The following is a 22321-nucleotide window of genomic DNA, read 5'->3' as shown; positions in this document are numbered from 1 at the left end:
GCACCGCGTATATGCGAAAACGCGTTAAGTGAAAGCGCGTTAAGCGGGGTATACTATATATATATATATATATTACATATATATATATATATATATATTATATTATATATATATATATTTATATTACATATATATATATTATATTATATATATATATATATATTACATATATATATATTATATATATATATATATTATATATACATATATATATATATATATATATATATTATATTATATATATATATTAATTTCGTGATAACAGTATCCAAAGGTACTTGGATTAAATTATCAATTACAAATCTTTTGGCTATTACCTGTTTAATGTTCCAAAAGGATTGATCATAAATACACTGTACCATAATCATCCCAATCTGTTTGTGTGTTATTGGGGAGTTTATCTAGTGTTACTGTTCTGTAGTTTACCATGTCAGTTCCTCGCCCAACTCAGATATTTGGACCTCCCCCCTCCATCCAATTTCAGCATGCACCCCAGTTAATATATTATAATCTCTTCTTTAAGAAAAAAAAAGGACAATAAAAACCTAATAGACTTTTAAATTAAACAAGCAAGACATATGTGGTACAAAAACCTTAAAATACAGCAAAACCTCTTCAATTCTGCAAATGTAAATGGGGTTTTAAAACGACTAAATTGTTAAATTGTTCTAATGGTAATCAGTTAACATTCTTCTCAAGTGTAAATTAATTTTGCTTCAATCTGCAAAATGTTAAGTGTAAACAGAAACAGAGGAGACTGAAAAGTAATGAGGATATTTAAGGAAGATTCCTAGGCTGATTTCCATTTTCAGTTAATTTGCTTAAAATGACACAATGACACAAATTCATAACCCAGGCTTTAAATAAACTTCTGACATGCTGCCATTGAGAGCACGGAAAAAAAAAAATAATCATCTGTTAAATTTAAAGAGGACCTCTCATTTCTCACTCAAACCTCCTCAAATCAAATTTAGTAAACATGAGCCAATGAGATGAATATTTAATGATGGTGATAACGTGGTGGAAGAACCACTAAACACATTTTTGTTGTGGTGCTATGGTTAGTATTAATTCATGAAAAACATTGTTAATCTTGTACAGCCAGAGAAAAAACTTGTGTTAAATCCCCTTCGCATTATGTTCCGAAACCCATAAAGAAGAACTTGGGTAAAGTGACAGCGAAGCTTCAAGGTTCGAATCTGAACGGGGAACTTTACCAAAAATTTTTGTCGTGGATTTCAGAACATAAGGCACAGTAAGTGTAATATGATGTTTTTATTTGACTGTACAGTCACTCAAAAAACTATTTATACGGAAATTTTTTGAAAAAAATATGACAGGACAGACAAAGGATTTTGACAACCCTACCGAGACAATAGGAGTTCCTTCATTGATTCCCCAAATAAGAGTTTTTTGAGTGACTGTACACTCTGTAAAAAAAGTACTGTATCTTTACAATTCTTGTGCGTAACAAAATGACACCATGAATGAAGGTTTTTGATAAAGGCTCATGAGGCATACTGTTTTTCACCAATCATAATGCAACAAACTAATTTTATATTTTGAATGAAATGACCATAATAGGTAGGAAATGTCTTACAATCATGCCTACCAACCCTAGCGAGACAATGGGATTGTTTAGTTCCAAATTCATCAGACCCCTCCTGAAAGATATGTTTTTTTTTACCAAGTGTACATACTATACTGTAGTCCATTGCACTAAATATCCACCATGTCCCAGAAAGTTATTTGGGGACCTTGTAGATGAGGAGTACCATAGCAGAAAATATCTACAGTACGGTATTACAGCAGGAAGGAGGAGTGAATGAGAGCAAGTACAGTAATGAGAGAATATATAGTATGTGCATTTGGTCGATTCCAGCCATCTTCCATTATTATAGGAAAAGACAAAAGAGTAGGGGGATGAAATATAAACTAAGCTGGGATTTAAACATGCTTTGATTATCAAAAGCAGTTACTTTGTATAAATATTATAAAGCAATAATTTGAGTGAACTAATTAAAAAAAAATTAACAAATAGTTTTCAATTGCAGAAGCATGAACTTTTCTGCAACACAAACTTAAATATACTGTATAATTTTCTGTCACCCACAATGTACAAAACAGGAACTTCTACAGTACATGCCCCTTATCTCACATAGGGGTTTTGTTGCGTGCCAGGACCTAGCTACTCTCACATCCTGACTTCCTTTATCTGCACACATGCATTAGTTTGTTACTGCAAATGTGAAATGAATAACACCAACAAAAATGCATTGTGACTACTGTCCCAAAATGTGCATTACGTACAGTGCTGTGGATTTGGCCCACAGATAAGTCACAAGTTCCCATTACCAGTACTTATAAACTTCTTTATAAAACTCATCACAATAATGCTGAAATTTTACATGGAGTATTTTATAAGAGACAAAACAACAAAGGAGTAAAACCAATAAATACATTCGGAAGATCTATTGGCTATTTTCAGTTTCATACAATTTGCCTCCGCAATGCTGTGCTGATAACAGTTACTGTTGCATATTCTTATGTCAGGTTATCATAAGAGTTCAACATCTTGCTATTAATGCAACCATTTTAAGGTCATCATAAGTAATATCCCTGTTAGCTGGAACAATTAGTGCAGGGCTGTTCTGGGGATGAGAGGTTTCCGGGTTGGATGTGTAGTTTAGAGTCGAGAAGAGATGAGTAGTTTAGACTCAGAAGACTTTCCCCCACACCCAGAAACATTCTAGGGATGTGGGATTTTTTCCAAGTTTGAGAAAGTCAAAGTGTAGAAAATAACCACATCACAGAACTTTTCCGGATAATGGGAAAAGTTTCTGTAAGTCTAAACTACGCATCTCGCACGGACAGACACCATCCCACATCCCCGGAATGTTTCTGAGTGCTGGGGAAAGTTTTCCCGAGTCTAGACTACTCTTCTCATCTTGCACAGACAAACACTCCCCCATTATATTTCGACTGTGGGCACGTGCAAATATATTTACGGCTCGTAAAGAGTGTACCATATAAACTTTTATTCACAGCATCTATTCTAATTGTGTTAGTGAGATGAATTTGGTACCTTAATGATCCTGAATAGCTTTTCTACAAGATTGTTCCAATAAAAGACCCTCAAACAAAATATTGACACAATATAGTAATGGGGAATCGATTCTTTAAAAAAATTTTTAAGAAATGTTGATACCAGTCTATAAAAGCAGTTCCAATTAAGTTAGAAGCAATATCTTTTAACAAAATAATCCTGAACAGTTTATATAAAAATTTGGTTAAATAAATATATTTAAAAAATAACAATCTATATAATACTGGCATTCAAGGAGTGAATGGAGTTGTATGTCACATCCAAGACAACAGAATTTTCCACTCTGCAGTGGTCTAAAGAACACATCTCGCACTGAGCTGTATTTATTTATGCAAACACCATGGTACACGTACAATATATTGTAAATAACTGTAAACAAAATAATGTATACTATTACAATACTGTATACTGTATACTGTACTCCCCAGCAGATGTTGTCTTTAGCCAAGAGTAGGCAGAAACTGTCCACTCTGCTTAATGTAATATGGAACTGTAATCACTTTTACGTATTAACACTTGAGGTAGGGTGGGGGATTGGTGGGTCTATGTTACTGACATAACCTGATGCAATGTCAGGTCACCCATCCTATATAAACTTTTCTCTCATTTGCAGTGGGGGTGGGGGATTAGTGGTCTCATATTACTGACCTTCTGATGCAATGTCAAATCACCCTTTGACCCACTGTTGGGGTGAGGGATTAGTGGGTCTCATTTCCTGAATGTGCCTTAAATAAAGATGAAAGCTAAGGTGCTCCAGAGTTTCCCATTTACTGAATGTACAGCATAGTATATGTAACATATAACTTTTTACATCTTAATGTCTTAACACTGCTTTAACACTTTATTCTCGCTAATTGTGTCCTGGTACAGTAATGTACAATACCGTACAACACAAATTGTATGCAAAAACAGCAGCTAGTGATGGAACAACCTTCTACAATGGCAAAAGGATATGAACTATGCAATCCAAGCAGCTTGGCCACCCACATGCCTGGCACATGGGGATGCGCTGGAGCATGATGCAATCTCTTGGAGCTCCTGGAAAATGTATTCTTAGGCCCAGAATGGCGAGGATTAGACAGATTTACCCAAAAATTTTCCAAAAATTGCACCTAATTTTCATCCTCAGAAACTCATTTATAGATCCAGAATGGAGAGAGTTTTCCCGGATTTTTTTTCCAGCTCAATTTCCATTCCGACTACTGAAAAGTTCTGGTGATCGGGGATTCCAGCTAACGGGGAGATTACTGATAAATCTATTTTTCACATATTAAGAATTAAAAATGAACTTGGTTGAATTAAAGAGGTTTTACTACATTCCTAAAAAGGAACAAATTAAAAACATGGCTAGGACTTAAAGTCACTATAACTCTAAAATCACATGCATTCCTATGTTGCAACTAGGATTAAATCTTCACAACAGTCGCCTCACAAAAAAATTTACTGGATAATTCAACAATCATCATATTAAATACATAAATTTTTTATCGGATTGATTGAGTTTATAATCATAGTAAGCTACCATTTTTGCTTACTTAAAAATCTGGAGAAAAAAATCACCACCATCTTCATGTTATACCCAGTGGCACTGCATTGAAAGCCCTGAGGGAAACAATATTTAGTGCTCTGCTTTGTCACTCTCATCACTGAATCCTTCTGCTCCCATTGCACTGGAACCTGGGCTTCCTGGTTCTTCACTGGTCTCCGTTCTAGACACTGAAAAAATGGGGGAAAAGTTATCTTCTACTCAGCTTGTTTTTTTAAGCTTTTAACTTAATTCGGTGACTGACCTAAGCTGTTGCATCGCCAGGGATGTAATTACCACAATTGATCAATTAATCAACCAATCTTATTTTTTACAATACTGTCATAAAAAAATGTATACAGTACCTATAATGCCTCACCTTGTTTACGAAAAAGACCTCCTTTACCACGCACAGTATTATACGACCCACACTGCAAACACTTGTGGCCTAAAACGTGGAACATCGTCAAGGACTCCTATGGGAAAATAATTTTTTTTAGCTAAATAGTCCAGGATTTACTATTCACAATCTGTATACAGTAATATTCCCATTAGCTGGAACAATTAATGAAGCGCATTTCCGAATTTGAGAGATTTTTGGGTATTGAGACAAATTCTCTTATCCCCAAAAAATCACATATCTAGAGAATTTTTCCAGCCATTGGTGAATGTTTGTGCAACTAAACTACACATCTGTCATGGAGCACCTTTGCTACAGAAGCTTAACTGTGGTCAAACAGACACTGCAGTATTTATGCATGCAAATACTACTGTACACGTACAGTACGTATATTGTAAATAAACAAAATATACTACTGTACTGAATACACTATACGTACTGTACTCACAGCAGATGGTATTGTCTTGATCTTGTGATGCAGGTAGGTCAAATGGTAATATGATGATACAGGATGGCCTACCTTTGTCCTGTACAGTAAGTTCTCCTAGAAACCGTTTTTTCATAGTGTGATTTGGTTATAACGTGATAAATGTATAAAGTATCAAATTTTTTATGTGGATGCAATTTAGTGTAAGTGATATCCCCATTAGCCAGAACAATTGGTGCAGAGCTCTTCCGGGATAAGAGACTTCCGAGTAACGAGACGACTCGAATCTAGAAAAAAAAAATATATATATATCCCAGATTTTTTCTGAATACTGGGAAAAGTTTCAGAAAATCTAAACTACACATCTCGCATGGACAGACACTATCCCAAATCCCCGGAATGTTTCTGGGTGCTGGGGAAAGTTTTCCTAGAACCTTTGAGTATAAAACTATGCATCTCATCTCGACTCTAAACTACTGTACGCATCTCATCCTCTTATTTCCCATGGACAAACTCTCTCCCATTACATAAAAGCTGCTGGCATGCATGAAAATATTTATGGCTAGTGAAAAAGTGTATAAACTTTATACAGAGCACCTGTTCTAATAGTGTTAAGAGCAGTGGTCTCCAACCTTTTATAGGTTCTGATTCACATTTGTTATCGTAAATATAGTGAGAATGCCAAAACTTTGGATATACATTTAGTGCATAAAAAAAAAAAAAAATTTACAGTTATTTACAGTTTTACATGTCAGTTACATACTTTTCACATTTACTCTTGGACAGGACGTGTGTATTTACCCCAGTGAGAAGAATGGCTCTCTCTCTGGGCCCAGTCTGGGATAAACACACGTCCTGTAAACCACAGACTCGGAACAAATGTGCATTTCCTCCCTTTCTCTCAAACTATAAAGTTGTATCAAGTAATTACATATTTTCATTAATTTCACCCTTACAAAGAATCCCAAATAATTCAAAATTTTCTAATAGCCCTTGTGGGTTCCATAATATGGTTCTCCGGGCACCATGCAGGTTGAGGAACACTGTAACGAATAAACAATATTTTGTTGAGTTACAGTAAGAATGGCCGAGGCAGGAGTGAGGGGTGAGAGATCAGTTTCTCTCACTAAGGGTCTCCAACCCTCCACCACCAGTCTATGTACAGATCTAAACAAATTTATTTGAAATACTCCATAACATTCAATGCCATAATATCCTGACCACTAGTACTCCTAATGGTCTGTCAGGCCTACAGGAACCAATGTCCTTTTTTTTCACTATAAACAATGTTGAAAGTATAAAGTGTACAACTGGCTCAGTTCCTGTTTAAGTACTGTAGAAACAATACACTGTTCACAACCTGACAGCCTCTGTCTGTCTAGTATTCAGTTGATACACAGTCACATTCAATATTCCACTTCATACCTTCAACACTCCATGACCACGTGAGGTCCCTCATATCAACACCCGAGGACGAGTTACTACACCATGTGAACACCTCACCACCTGGTGTCTCCATGACCAGCCCATGCCCAGGCCATCAACTGTAAACTATAATAATTTGTATGTTCAATCATTGTTCCTTCTTCTTTTAGTAATGAAAGCTTTTGTTAAACGACCCACCCACCCACCCCATGTCTTTGTATGTAATAAGTAATTTTTGTCTAATGTATATTTTCAGCCCTCAGGCTGCCGATTTTTTCAATAAACCGTTAATTATTATTATTATTACATCAAGACAATGACTCAAATTAAGTGTTTGTGACTTGATAATGGTGAAAAAAAAAATATGATACTTTCATGGATTGGCTTATGGCAGAAACTGAGCTCCTGAAGTCCACATTCATGTCTGCAAAATGAATCATAATGCTGATAAATATCCTCAGTAGGAAAGTAAAGGAGTAAAGCACACTAAATTACATTACTTCGCCTTCTACCTGAAAATTATCCTTAATGGGAAGCATACTACCATAAAACAATCTATACTAGCTGAGGACAGTTGAGTGAAATATTTTTGTTACCAGTAAAAGTATTATCATAACTATTGCTATTATCATAACATATGTTTAACTTTATTTCTACTATTTCTAAAGCCATAGCACTACAACAGTGATTGCAAACAGTACAGTCTGTATGTTAAGATAATTTATTTGTTACCATACACAATCAATACAGTACAGTACCTCATGGCAGTCCCGGCAGAGAACATTGCAGTATAGGTCAGCATATTCACTTGGCATCGGTGTATCTTCAATCTCCTCATCCAGTGATTTCCAAAGCTGAGACAAAGGATTGAATATGGTAAAAAAAATACATTTCTCTGGAAGTCTCAATCATAATAAATACATGTGCATTATACCCCATTAACTGACATCCCCTGAACCGCTGCTTCGCATAACCAATGATTATATATTATGGAAATACCCCTTAAGTTTTGCTAACTAGCCTGTTGATCCGATGATTGGAGGAGCAACAGGGTGCTTTTGAGTTTGGCACGCGGTGATGTTAATTCTTGCCAGGAGTATGAAAATTTGTATTTCGTGAATTATCATGACTCCACAGCGCAAATGTTCTTAATAGCTCTTTCTCTCTTCTCTTTTCTTTCTCTTATCTTCTTTATCTTCTTACTTTCTCTTTCTTCCCTTAATCTTCTTTCTCTTATCATCTTTCTCTCCTATTTCCTTCTTTATCTTTTCTTATCCTTTTTTCTCTTCTTTTACAGTATCTTTTTGTTCTCATTTCTTTCTTTTCTATTTTCTTCTTTCTCTTCTCTCTGACTTTGTATGTTATGCAATCATGCCTAAATGCCCCAGAGATACTTCCTCTTCTGTTTAATCCATAAACGATGGCTAACATTTTAAATAGAGTATTTATTGTCTTTAATGGGGATAGAGTGGTATAATCAGATTCTATATAGGCCTAATGAAAGCTAATAGGTACGAGATGACACTTGATGTGTTGGACTGGCCGTTGACATGATCACAAGATGGTTTATATTTATAAATTATTTTCCAATACTGTATTCTCGAATGATCACTCAAAGGTAGTAAAAAATGTACTTCATTTTGTTTTAGTATTTCTGGCGACCAAAGCACCCCAGAGTCCGAAAAAACAAAATCCGATACTTGCATATTGAAGTCCAATTTATCAAGGTTTTACTGTAGTGATTTGTCTAATTAGTTGAAAACACACTTATAGACACAGACAGACAGAGACACACTGATGGTCAGACAGACTGAAAGACATACAAACAGCCTGTGTGTCTGTCTGTAAGGCATGCAGCTATGACACAAAAAATATACGAGTTTTGTCTGATTGGTTGAAAAATCGAGCATAAATGTTGCAGTCGAAAAATAATCTATGTTTATGTAGCATATTGAGCTACTAATGGCCCATATGCCATGGTATATATGTGTGATATATTTGTGATCCAAGAAGAAATTATCTGTCCAATGCATTTCAGTATACGAATGAACCGTGGCTCTCTGGTGCACTGGTGGACCGAAACATTGGCTGGGAAAAAATTATTGTCTCATTACAATTTGGTACATGGATGAAACATGCATTTTCCCTTCCTAGGTTGTTGTTTACACTCCCAATAAGACATGTACCTCCTCTCATGGCAGTGTCTGACTCAGGCAGCACTGATGTTAGAGCTGATGACAGCAATCGTGTTGGGATACAAAGTCCAGTGTTGCCATTCACGGACAACGTGTTAATAGCAGAAACAGTGGCCAAAGCATCAGCAACCCCTTCAGCCAGAGACGCTGGCTGAGGGAAGGGATGATGACCCAACGTGGATTCAATGGTTCAACACTGGTGAATAACAGTCTTAATTTATGCTTACATTCCTTACGTAATGCTCATTATGCTTGCTTCATGTCTGCTTTTTTTCTTGCTTGACAGTCTGAACGATAGATATATTAAGGGTTGATGGGAGCTTTTGGGGGGTGGCTGAATTTATTATATTAGTTTAAGATTTATTGTTTCAAAAACTGTTGATTCCCTGTCTGCTAATTTTTCTCAGTCAGCATATGCGTCGGTTATCAAGGCATACCTGTACTACCATGATGAGTTTTCAAAAGTCAAACATTAATATGTGGTCAACAGTCGAGTTGCTTGATAAAAGTTTTGTCTGTGCATACCATTTTGAAAGTAAACAAGGAGACAAGTTACTAACTGAATGAAGAGATAACATGCAAATGAGTCAGTTATCTGGCAAATGTAAATAAACCATGAAATTTTTTAAAAGTAAATAAACTGAGAAAATTTGTTTTAATCATGCAGTAGTCATTTTTCACAAGAAACTACAGGTACACCACCAATTTTCCGGGAATTGATGGTCCGGCACCTCCTTTAGTCTGGACAAAATTATGAGAGAGCACTTAACTTCCTTCCCTCCCAGCCAGGGTGAAAGTAGTCTTAGGCTTAAAATTTGTATCTTATAAAATGTCACAGACTAATCTAAGCAGAATGTAACTAGCATCGCTGGAATCCTTGCAGGATATTGATTAATTTGAGATTTGAGTATAAACATCATATAGTTTGCACAAGAGATAAAAGTTTTAGTCTTTTAGTGTACTACATTCGAGTACAAAGTGTGTACAGTAATATGTTGCTCAAAATTATAGCTTTTTCACAATTAATTTACATTTAACATTTGTTTAATTTAAGTTTCTAGCAGTCCATGGTGCTTTAGAGACACAGAGGTGTATAATTTGTGGATCAGAGGTGTATTGTTGGAGTATTATTACGTAACCTCGATTGGTCCAGCAAAAAGGATAATCCGGCAAGGCTTTGGAACCAAGGGAGCTGTAAAATCGGTGGTGAACCTACAATAAACCCATTCTTCTTCATATAATCTTGAAAAAGGCTTAACGATATAATAATTAATAATAAAATAAAATCATTCATTAAGGAAGTCATGACATTATCATTTTCCATGTGGGTAATGACAAACATCTAAACTTCTATACTCTACACATTCACCTGGAGCTACAGCACTTGTGTTTAACATTACTGTACAATAAGATTAACACTTACCTCTTTCATTTTAATCATGGACTGGCTACATGTCGGACATGCATAAAACCCTGCTTTAATAAGATCATTAAAACATGGTCGGTGTATAAGATGGCCACAAGGAGGAACATGTGACACAATCCTAGACGTGTGAATGTCCTCAAGGCAGACAGGACAGTTGGCTTTGCTCACTTTCTCAATGCACTGAAAAAATTGATACATATGCTGTAACATGGAAATACATAATAGCACAGTAGATATATTATACTGTGATTAAATACACAGAAGATAGATACAGTATACATCCTAACACTCATCGAATGTAAGGGTGATGTTCTTAAAAATATATTATGGGAGAATTGGATTAAGAAGAAAACAATTGCAAAAAATTTATTCTCCATTTTTTATTAAGAAACATGTGAAATGGCATAAATCTAATATAGTACAGTATTAATGAAGTATAGTAAGATCTCGTATTTCGCGAGTAATATCTAAAAAAAATTTCGCCAAATTCAAATTCACCATATGCAAATACAGTGATCCCTCGATGAACGAATGGTTCGATTAATGAAATTTCGGTTGACGAATTACATCCCATAAGGATCTTCAATTTGATTAATGAACAAAACTTAGATTAACGAAATCCTTATGACACACACGTTTTGTTGTGACCATCAGCTGATGGGTTAGTCTGCCAATTCAGTAATCTGTTCTATGTTTACATTCGTTTCCAGTGGAGTAAATATCAAGAAAGTTGTGCTCTTTAATATTTTTGCATTTTTTTTATTAAAATTATTAGTAATTTTAAAATTTAGTTAACATATTGATAATATATGCAGTACAGGGAATTAGTTTTTTGTGCGCCCATCAGCCACTTGACTCACCAACCAGGCGTCAGTGTGGCTTTGTTTACAGTGGAGTGAACATCGATTTTGTTGGTGTCTTGAATATTTTTACATTAAAATTATTGGTCATTCTGAAATTTAGTTAACATATTGATATATAGAACAGTGTAGTGTTGATTTAAATAAAATAATCTTGAATTACACCTATTGAACTTAAAATTTTATTGGTGAAATTACTGCATCAAGCATGGGTCCCATGAAAGGCGATTTCTCCTCCAAATTACTGCATCAAGCATGGGTCCCATGAAAGGTAATTTCTTCTCCATCTCCACTTCCTTCTCTTCTCCTCCACCCCCACTTCTAATTCCCATCATCATCATCAACCAGGAACCTTCTACATACACACCTCAAAGTAAGTGTGCTTTACTGCATTTTTTTTACTTTGTATGTACTTTTCTGTGAGCTGGAATGAATTACCCAATATCCCATTGAAATAATGGATTCGGTTAACGAACGACTCTGTGGAATGAATTGTGTTCGTTAACCGAGGGACCACTGTACAGTATAGTCTCGATTTACGCGGATTTGGTTTACGCGGCACCTTGCCAGACCGACAATTTATATTTACACGGTTCATTCCATGATTTACGCGGGAAGCGGCGCGGGCAGGGTGCGCACAAGGTCGCCCAGTCAACAAAACATTGCCAAGTTCTTCAGCCGCCACCCACCACAGCCTGCCCAAGTCAGTGATAGTGAGGATATGGACTTTGAGGGGTTTGACAAAGAGGCCCTGCAAGCCTCTATGGTGGATAGTGATACAGGTGATACAAGTGATACAGGTGAGGGCCAATAATCTGCCCTCTGCCTCAGAACCAACCCCAATCTCCGTGTACCCAGCCATCTCTTCCACTAAGTAAGTGTTAAAAAACATAATATTATTGATATTGCTCTTAACTATTAATTGTGCGCATACCATCATAAAACTAAGATGTTATTTTTACTACAACGTTACATAACGTATTGTGTGTGGTTGAAATATAATTTGTTTATTTACTGAAAATATTTGTTTTTAGCTCATAAAATTCATGGAAATTACCCGGCCAGAATATAATTTACACTGCTGGAATTCTTATAAGATAGTGATTAATTTGAATATAAACAAGCTATAATTTGCATTAGACATACACATTTTAGATCTAATTTAAGAATTTTATAACAGAACAAAAATTTTATCTCGTGCAAAATATATGACGTTTATATTCAAATTATTCGCTGTCATGCAAGGATTCCAGCAATGCAAATTATATTCTCCCAACTTTGGTCTGAGATATTATATAAGATACAAACTTAAAGCCTATTGTATAACCAGAAACCTTTGCTGGGAGGGAGGGAGGGAGGGAGGAGTGACAGTGACATGTTTGACAGTTAGGCCGAAGGTCTGTTAAAGTATTTATTTATTTATTTATGTCGTTTAGTTGAGTTTTTGTTTTTTGCTCATAAAATTGCATAGAAGTGACCGGGGAGAATATAATTTACATTGCTGGAATTCTTATAAGAGAGTCATTAATTTGAATGTAAACATGCCATAGTTTGCACTAGACAAAAATTTTAGTAATCATTTTGTACATTATTTTGATTACATGTACAGTTCAGCTTTGCCCTTAGGACAGTGTGTGCATGTAAATGAGTTTCAATAAATGAAAAAAGTTCCATGCATCGAGCCAAAAATAATAGTTGAAAAACTTTATGTAGACAGAGCTTGGATGGCTAAATTTTAGAATGACCAATAATTTTAATAATGTACTGTATAAAAACATGCACAAATATTAAGGTGCAAAATTTTCTTGATATTTACTTCATTGGAAACGAATGTAAACATGGAAGAGATTACAGAATTGGCTGAGTACCCCCTCAGCTTATCAGCTGATGTTCAAAACAAAACGTGATTTTCGTAAGGATTTCTTTAATCAATTTTTTTTCGTTAACCAAATTGAAGATTCTTATGGAAGGTAATTCGTTAACCGAAATTTCGTAAACCGAAGCGTTCGTTAACTGAGGGATCACTGCAGTTGCAATGTCAATTTATTAATATAATTTCTTCATTATTTAAGTGAATATATGAACATTTGGAAACTTAACATGATCTTAAATAATGATGAATAGTTTACTATTATAAAACTGATACAGTACTGTACTTTTGAATTGTTTAATATTAATCTTGACAGTGATACAGCTGAAAATATAGCCACCAATCACAATCCCCATTACATACAGCCTTACTTCACCAAGTATTGCCAGGTAAAATTGTGAGTATGAGAGCCAGGGTGGGGTCAATGCATCTTTGACTGACTGTACATTTCCGTAAAAAAAAAAGAACACCCCTAGAAACTCAGTATATTTTCAAATACAGGTAGTATAAATTTTTCACATAAACCCAGTACTGTACTATCTACATAGAAATGGCATGTGATCCTTTATTTACAGCAATATATAACACATGTTACTGTTAAAACAATAAATACCACTGACCTTGTGACTATCCTTAATAATCTGGGGGAGACATAATTCACATGTGTCACAATGGAAATAGTTGTCCCGGCCACCCACTCGGCACAGCCCACAGCCATCACAGTGGAACTGCTCTTTGTCCTCGTCATCGTATAATTTGCAGATTTTACAAAAGTACTGTTAAAGAAGACAAGTTAAAACATAAATGAGCTCTTATGTTACTACCCTTTAAGGATTGATACATTAAGACATGATACAGAAGATAATGAAGAAAAATTAGATGTAAGCAGGCTCAGTGACAAGTTGTAGAAGGCATTACAGGAAAAAGGTGTCAAAGCCTACAGTTCACTCAAGATCAGTGAAAATAACTGCTTCAGCCAGCTCTAACAACCTCAAAAACTAAATTATTTAAAACAGATTTTTTACAAAAATTAGTTTAACAATTAAATATACATACATATGAGAGATGGATGTTACATCTGCATCCGTGGAGCATCTGTAAAATTTCACATCCACATCTAGAGGTTGCAGATGTTACTGATTTGTTGAGTGTGGGAGTTTTATAATATCTATACTGTACTGCATACATGTAAACCTCGATAAACGCATCGCAAAGTGAAATACTGTAGATAGGGAGCATTATAACATGAGGTTCAATGGGATACAGGTATGTTCCCAGCCAGTCCCAAAACACACATGTATCACCGACAAAATAATTCCTACACTTATAAAATCAACAGAAAACAATTGAACAACACTCACCACATCATGAAGAATAAACTCGGTCAAAATCACATGTCCCCTTCAAGGCTAAGGGGACTCTTGTAGGTGGAATGGAGACATCACCCTGACTTCCACACAGCCTCTGGGGAGTCTCATATCGCTTCACAATGTCATGCTTCACCTCAGAGACACGGTTGTCTTGGATGCCTTGGCCTTCCCAGACATTTTCAAAGTTACAATGCTCACTTCACAGTCACAATAACAGAGCAAAAGAAATTGTCACAAATACAGAGCAAATGATGATAACATAAAAACAATGATAGCGGCTGACACTGCTCACATCATTTTCACAACAATAGAGGTGAAGCACTTTAAGGTCATAAAAACACAGAAAATATCACTTCAGTTACCATAACACAGTTCAATCTAAATGTTAGTGCTGTCCTCTCACTATAAGAAAAAAAAAGATGACAAGTACAATGTTCATACAGCCAACGACGCTGAATGATATTCGTGGAGCTACACCATGACGGAGAGATGCTATTGACAAAGTACCAAGCGCAGGACTGTAGTGCGGGGGTTGACCATGCGGCTAAGTATTGGTAGATATTACTGCGGCTTACAAGTGCAGCAAGAGATGCATGATGCATAGGGTTAATTATTGTTTCCTTATAAAATGTCACTGACCATTGGGGCCAGATTTCAGCATTGATAATCTATCCCTGTATTCCTGTTCTGTCTATCCGACCTATTCTTAACAAGCCAAGACTGAAGAAGGGCGTAGGGTGCTAGGGGTGAGGTGGTTCAAAATGACAATCTCTCTCTCTCTCTCTCTCTCTCTCTCTCTGAAAGAAATGGATTTCCACATACCACTTGAACAATTCCCTAATTGATGAATCCCAAATATACATGATTCAAAAATATAAACTAACCTAGACTAGAACTTTTTGAATACAGTGAACCCTCGAAGATCCGGATTAAAAGGGGGGACCACCTGTCCGGAAAAGCCGATTGTCCGAATTTTCTGGCAATTAATAAATGATATAAGAAGCACTAAAAATACAGTACTATTGTAGTGATAAACAAATTACCATATATAAACCATGCACTTACCTATGATAACATAATAAGAAACATTGTACCATTACTAGAGTGCATGAAATAATATTCCCACAAAACAACAATTGTAAACTCTGTTTGTTTCCCACCTCCTCGAGCACCTATCTCCAAGCAACTGACGGGTTAAGCAGCGCCCTCGGGCCTAAAATGTTCTTTGCTCTGGTTTGGAAATGTTTCTTAGGGAAACTTCTAGGAGGCCTCTTAGCCCAGAACCCCCAATTTTTTGTCCGGATCTTCCGAAATCCGGATTTCCCGGGTCCGGATCTTCAAGAGTTTACTGTGACCTTAACACCAAAAATATGATTACCCAATTAACTTTAATGCACACAAAAAAATACTAATACTTGGTATTGTACAAATATACATACCCTACAGTAAGTCCTCGTATAACGTCGGCCCGCTTAACGTTGTTTCGGTACTACATCGCTAATCTTTATATACCAAAATTCCGTTTAACGTCCCAATGACTCGGTACAACGTCGTTTTGCGTCGCCACGGACTACTTTTTACAGCGCAAACAACAATGGAGGAGAGAGCAAATAGCAGCAAAGAAACCCCAGTCAGAGCAGGAGGAGGAGGCAGCCACAGAGTCTCAGTGACTCGCCACCCTCCTCCTCCGCTCCCACCCTCCTCCGCTCCCACCCCCCTCCTACGCCCCCACCATACTCCTCCCCTCCTGCCATCCGCCTCCTCTGCTTCACTACCCACCACACACTCACTCTACCACCTCCGCCCATCGGTGAGTACCAATACAAACTTAGTACAGTAGTTGTAAAGTATGCATTATTTTCTATAGAAATGGCAATGATTTTCTGTATATGCAATGTATTTCATGGGGCAAAGGGAGGCTCAGGAACGTAACTCCCGTACAGGTATTTTATCTATTTCTTATGGGGAAAATTGACCCGCTTAACGTTGTTTCATATAACGTCGCTTTTTAGGAACGTAACCTCGAAATTAAGCAAGGACTTACTGTATACAAGTGATATCTCCGTTAGTCGAAACAATTGGTACAGGAAAGCCTGGTTAATTTAGGACCCAATCCAATTTACACCATTATTTTCTTCGTATTTATGACGACAATATTATAAAAAATTAAGTAAAATTACATTTTCATAAAAATACTAACTAAATCCTGATATGTTTATAAAAAAAAACAAAAAAAAAAACACGCTTTGCGCAGAGAGGCTGCCAGGCTTTATGAGTGGTTATGCCAGCATCACTAGTAAAAACAGTCGCAGCTGGCGGGCCCTTTGTTTTCACGCATCTGAACAAGAAAAGGAGAAAATCATTCTCAGGTTTCTTATGGCATTTTTTGCATCCCTATTCAACATGAGCAAGAGAACAAGATATGATAGTGCTGGTTCAAAATCTAAAAGAAACTACAGTAGATGTGTTAAAACGATATAAAAAAGGTGAGAGGTCTGTGGATATTATATGGATCAAGCAATGAACATAATATTATTTTCTGAAGTGGATCCATTAACAGATTGAAGCATTAAAATTTACAAGGACGTGAAAAACACATATGACCTCTACATAAAGATGTGCAATAAGAAAAGAAAGCGGCTCCTTACATCATCTCTCGAACCCGGAAATAAATCCCCCATCCCTGGATTTGTTCAGAATTTTCCAGAATGCATTATTTCATATCTAAAAGCCAGAAAAAGTCCCCCATCCCCGGAATTTTCGGGTACAGTCTCACCCAAAAGTACGTTAACTCTCCCAGCCAGCTATTGCTGCACTGCCTGCTTCAGATGTTTGAACTTGAGTCTGTTATTTCAAACCTTTAGATTCATTCGTATCAGTTTCATGTTCTGGTTGGTACCAAGACAGTTTCAAACATCTGAAGCAGGCAGTGCAGCAATAGCTGGCTGGAAGAGTTAACGAGCTTTTGGGTGAGACTGTACCAGAAAAGTTTTCTTGGAATTTCCGGTAATTGTGTGTGATTTTCATCTCTCAAACCCAGAAGAAAAAAAATCCCTCATCCCTGGAATTTTCCGAATCGCGGGAAAAATTTCTCTGAATTTTCCAGAAAATGTGCCCCTCGCCTGCGCGTCGCCACAGTCACCCAATGCCCTACAGTCCCAAGCTTTGTTCTATGGTGATTGAATATGGTCGTGATTGTGTAGCTCAACAATTATCGGTCAGTATCGGTGTTGTTACTTATAAAGTTTTTTTTTATTTACCTTGCAGTGAGAGGACATCATTAATATTCACTTTGTACTTTGTTTTGGTGACTTTGCAGTGATTATTTTTGTGAATGTAAAGTGCTTTGCCTCTGTTATTGTAAACATGATGTGAGCAGTGCTGGTCATTATCAAGGTTCACTTTGTTTTGTGACAAGTGCTTTTGCTGTTTTTGTGACTGTGAGGTAAGCAGTATAATGTTAAAAATGTATGGGAAGGCCAAGGCACCCAGGAAAACCATATCTCTGGACTTGAAGCTTGACATTGTGAAGTTGTGTGGGAGTCAGTGACGTCTCCACTCCACCTTCAGGAGTCCCCTTAACCTCGAAGGGGGCATTGTGATGATGACCAGGCTTGTTCTTAATGATGTGATGAGTGTTGTTTAATTGTGTTTTATGTATACCCTGTATTATTAGTGTAAAAATTTTATTTTCTGGGATACATGTAGGTGTTGGACTGGCTGAAACATATCCCATTGAACCTCATGCTATAATGATTCCGATTTACAATATTTCGACCTGCAATGGGTTTTACAGGAACCCAACCCCATTTGTAAATAGGGGGATACCTGTACACTTTCTGATAGTCCTTTGGACAGTCAATCACAACCTTAGACAACCCTTATTTTAATTTTCTGTATAAATCATTGCATATGGCATTTTTTTATGGTTGTATCCACAAAGCTTAGCTCTTGTCAAGCAGAAAGAATATTTTGATTTTCAATCACGAATGACAACACATTTGCTACACTGATTGACACATTCACATCAACAACAAAGGTCCTTAAGTCAATACACTTTGTTACAGATGCAACATGACATGCTTGCAAGACACAACTACAGTACAGTATCTAATACTGCTCTTTGCTTATACCTATTTGTAGATTAGTAATAACACAGTGAATATTAGAGAGAATGAAATAAGTTATTGAAATAAGTAGGTAAGCTGGCAGTAAAAAACTGCATTACCTTAGTACAGTATACTGTACTGTATTTTCATTATTACAGTACTGTACTGTTCTTATGAAATGTGAATTTTTGTAAACCAAAGCTTCATAAATTGGGGACTTCTGTACCTGTCTTTCCTTTTTCACCTTTTCACACATGTTAACTAAAAATACTTTCAATTATCATAACCTACAAAAGTTTTCATTATTTTTTTTTTAAAGGAGTCGAGAAGATCATAACAAAAAGGAAAAAAAATTACTGTACTGTAGCTACTGTATACTTATTGCATAATTACATAATAAAAATCACAAGTACTGTAATGTACTGTATTGTATTTCAAAGTTATGATTATTCTATTTCCACATGAAAAATAAAGATAAAAAATTATGGAGATGAACTTTACCTACAAGCAGAAATTTTATTTTAAATCTGAACTATCAAATGAAAAAAGCAGAATAAAGTACAGTACTGTACTGCTATTAGGAATGAACTTACATTTCCAAGTGTTACACCACATTCCTTGTTGGAGCACGTCTGGGCAAGTGGCTGCTGAGTCTGGCACATCATGCATTCTACCTTTGATAATTTGGATCTTATCAGCTGGTGAGTTTCACTGGCATTGTGGCAAAATCGACATATATAGTTGTTTTCGCAGCAGGGGCTCTGAAAGAATTCAAAACCTCATTAATTCATTCTTGAGGAGATATACAGTACAGTGGTCCCTCGGTTAACGAACACAATTCGTTCTAGAGGGTCGTTCATTAACCGAAAATTTCGTTAACCGAATCCATTGTTTCAATGGGATATTGGGTAATTGGTTCCAGCCACAGAAAAGTACATACAAAAAAAAAAAAAATGCAGTAAAGTACACTTACTTTGAGGTGTGTATGTAGAAGGTTCCTGGTTGTTGATGATGATGGGAATTAGAAGTGGGGGTGGAGGAGGAGGAAGAAGAGAAGGAAGTGGGGATGGAGGAGAAATCACCTTTCAGGGGACCCAAGCTTAATGCCGTCATTTCACCAATAAAATTTTAAGTTCACTTGGTGTAATTCAAGATTATTTTATTTAAATCAACACTGCACTGCGCTATATATTATCAACATGTTAACTAAATTTCAGAATGACCAATAATTTTAATGAAAAATGCAAAAATATTCAAGACACCAACAAAATAGATGTTCACTCCACTGCCAACAAGGCCCAACTGACGCCTGGTGGCTGAGTCAAGCGTCTAATAGGCGCACAAAAAACTAGTTCCCTGTACTGCATATATTATCAATGTGTTAATTAAATGTTAAAATGACTAATAATTTTAATATAAAAAATGCAAAAATATTAAAGAGCACAACTTTCTTGATATTTACTCCACTGGAAATGAATGTAAACATTGAACAGATTGCTGAATTGGCAGACTAGCTCATCAGCTGATGCTCACAACAAAACATGATGTTCGTAAGGATTTCGTTAATCGAATATTTGTTCGTTAACCGAATTGAAGAACCTTATGGAAGGTAATTCGTTAACCGAACCGTTCGTTAACCGAGGGACCACTGTAAAGGTAATAACTTTCTGAATCCTGCAATACAATATCCAGGGGGGGGGGGGGCAGGGGGTGTCCTGGGGTCCAGACTCCCCTTTTCATCAGAAAATTCCAATACTTTTTCTTTAATGCAGTACAGCATACTCTTGATTTAACGTAATCCGATATAACAAATTCTGGATTTAGCGAAAATAATTTTTTCCGTTCCATTATTTTTTGCTTGATTTAGTGAAGTAGTTTGCTAAATCGATTAATTCTGTTAATACGCTTACATCTACAGAGACACCTCAGACACATGATATGTACATAAAAACATTAGAAGCATTATTCATGTCTTACCTAAAACTAGGGGGTTCGGTGATTGTTTTAATTATTTTCTATTATTTCCAAACTTTTTTCCAACCGACAGCCACACTCTTTTGACTTTCTCCCCCACACTACTTCCTTTCTGAGGTTTCTGGGAGACTTTTGGCATGATGTCTAAGCACAGTAGTTAGTTGACCGAGAGGTAGCAGTGAACAACACACACGGTGGCGGCAGGACACAGACTGAGCGGATATAAATAAACCCAATGAACCAAGTAGCGGAATTTAGCGCAATCACGCTTGATTTAGTGAACTACCATAGTTCACTAAATCAAGCGATAATAGAGGAAATTCGATTTAAAGGAAAGGGGTGGCTCGAATTAGTTCATTAAATTGAGAAAATACTGTATAGTACATTATGCCCTGACAATTCGCAGACACCACCCTGGATGTACCCAAGAATGTCTAAGGGTACTTTTAAAGTTGCTGGCATTTTCACAGCCAGGATAGGGAGCCATTCGTTCTAGAGACAGTAATTTTACTAATGACCTCAGAATATCTCTTAATATCAAGTGCACATGGCTTCAAAATGGCCTCAAAATGCCCATGATATTAGTTAGATTTAAAAACAAAAATCTGAGAGGCTTACAGTACCATCCCCAGCTGGGTGGGCTCACTATCTTTACCATGTCCCCCCACCCACAACTTTTTGGACACCCCCTTTTGAGGTTAGGTAGTATATAAATTTGGCTAGGTTGGCCCACAGAAAAATATCTAAATCGTAATGCGGCCCATGACTGAGGAAAGGTTGCCCATGCCTGTGCTAGGGGATGAGAAAATCAGGATAGATGGCAAGAATATCTTCTAATACAGTGGGGTGATCTCACCTGGGATCCACTACACGCCAATGATGTCATATAATAAGCTCCGCCCATGTCCGTGAGTAGACTTGGTTTATTTAGACTTTGGTTGTGATTAGAACCCAATCTGACCTTCATTTCTGGTGCTTACCGCCCTTACCTAACTTAACCAAAACCTGGCTACTATCCTAAATTGACCCAAAACTATGTCTAAAAACACCCTTTACAATTACCGAACCGCTGACGGTCAGTAGTCTTATATTAGCCATTTCCTCACGTGGGCATGACTGAAAACTACATTCCAAAGACAGTATACATTTTTTTTTTTTGGTTTCTGTTTGTAACAACTATTTCATCCAAATGTTAATATACTTACTGTTTTGATGGAAATTGGAAAACCAACACATATAGGTACTAAAATTTCCATCCAGGAAGTATGGTGGGGTAGTCCATGATGTATAAGGGTTAACAGAGGAGTCAAGGCCAGTCAACCCACGCAACACTTCACCCGACTCCCACAACACTTCACCAGACTCTCCCACAACACAATACAATACACCACTTTGATAAATCCGAGAGACGGTTCTATAACATAACTAGTTCAAGAGAGAGTCCACTTACTACTAGTTTGCATTTCCGTCGATAATGTTCACATCCTTGGGTACATTTAGATGAATTATTTTCTGCCACCCCAGTATTGCCTGTGTTACTGTCAGCCATTGTGTTCCAACTAGTGAGTTGTGTTCTGGCATTGACTTTGCGTATACTGAAGGACAGTCATAAGATTTTTTTTTTACGTAATTTG

The 22321-nt window shown here is 36.6% G+C and overlaps 1 protein-coding gene across 4 annotated transcripts; it reads right to left on the bottom strand.

Moving 5' to 3' along the window:
• Positions 1-258: 258 nt before the first annotated feature.
• On the bottom strand, positions 259-22264 carry LOC121873042 (RING finger and CHY zinc finger domain-containing protein 1-like). 4 transcript variants are annotated; one of them, XM_042376353.1, is made up of 7 exons: positions 22138-22264; positions 19307-19474; positions 13855-14010; positions 10502-10684; positions 7642-7737; positions 5011-5107; positions 259-4822 (listed from the first exon to the last, which is right to left on the bottom strand). In XM_042376353.1, exons 1-7 carry the CDS (start codon positions 22234-22236, stop codon positions 4725-4727), a joined length of 897 nt encoding a protein of 298 aa, XP_042232287.1. In that variant the 5' UTR covers positions 22237-22264; the 3' UTR covers positions 259-4724. The 4 variants fall into 4 exon arrangements, with proteins under 4 accessions (XP_042232287.1, XP_042232289.1, XP_042232290.1 ...); XM_042376355.1 differs by lacking the exon at positions 22138-22264 and adding an exon at positions 21893-22122; XM_042376356.1 differs by lacking the exon at positions 19307-19474.
• Positions 22265-22321: the final 57 nt, after the last annotated feature.

The sequence above is a fragment of the Homarus americanus genome, unplaced genomic scaffold (assembly GCF_018991925.1).
Source record: "Homarus americanus isolate GMGI-L3 unplaced genomic scaffold, GMGI_Hamer_2.0 scaffold11022, whole genome shotgun sequence".
Lineage (NCBI taxonomy): Eukaryota > Metazoa > Arthropoda > Malacostraca > Decapoda > Nephropidae > Homarus > Homarus americanus.
Note: the sequence above shows the minus strand (reverse complement) of the source record. Positions and strands in the feature narration are given on the sequence as shown.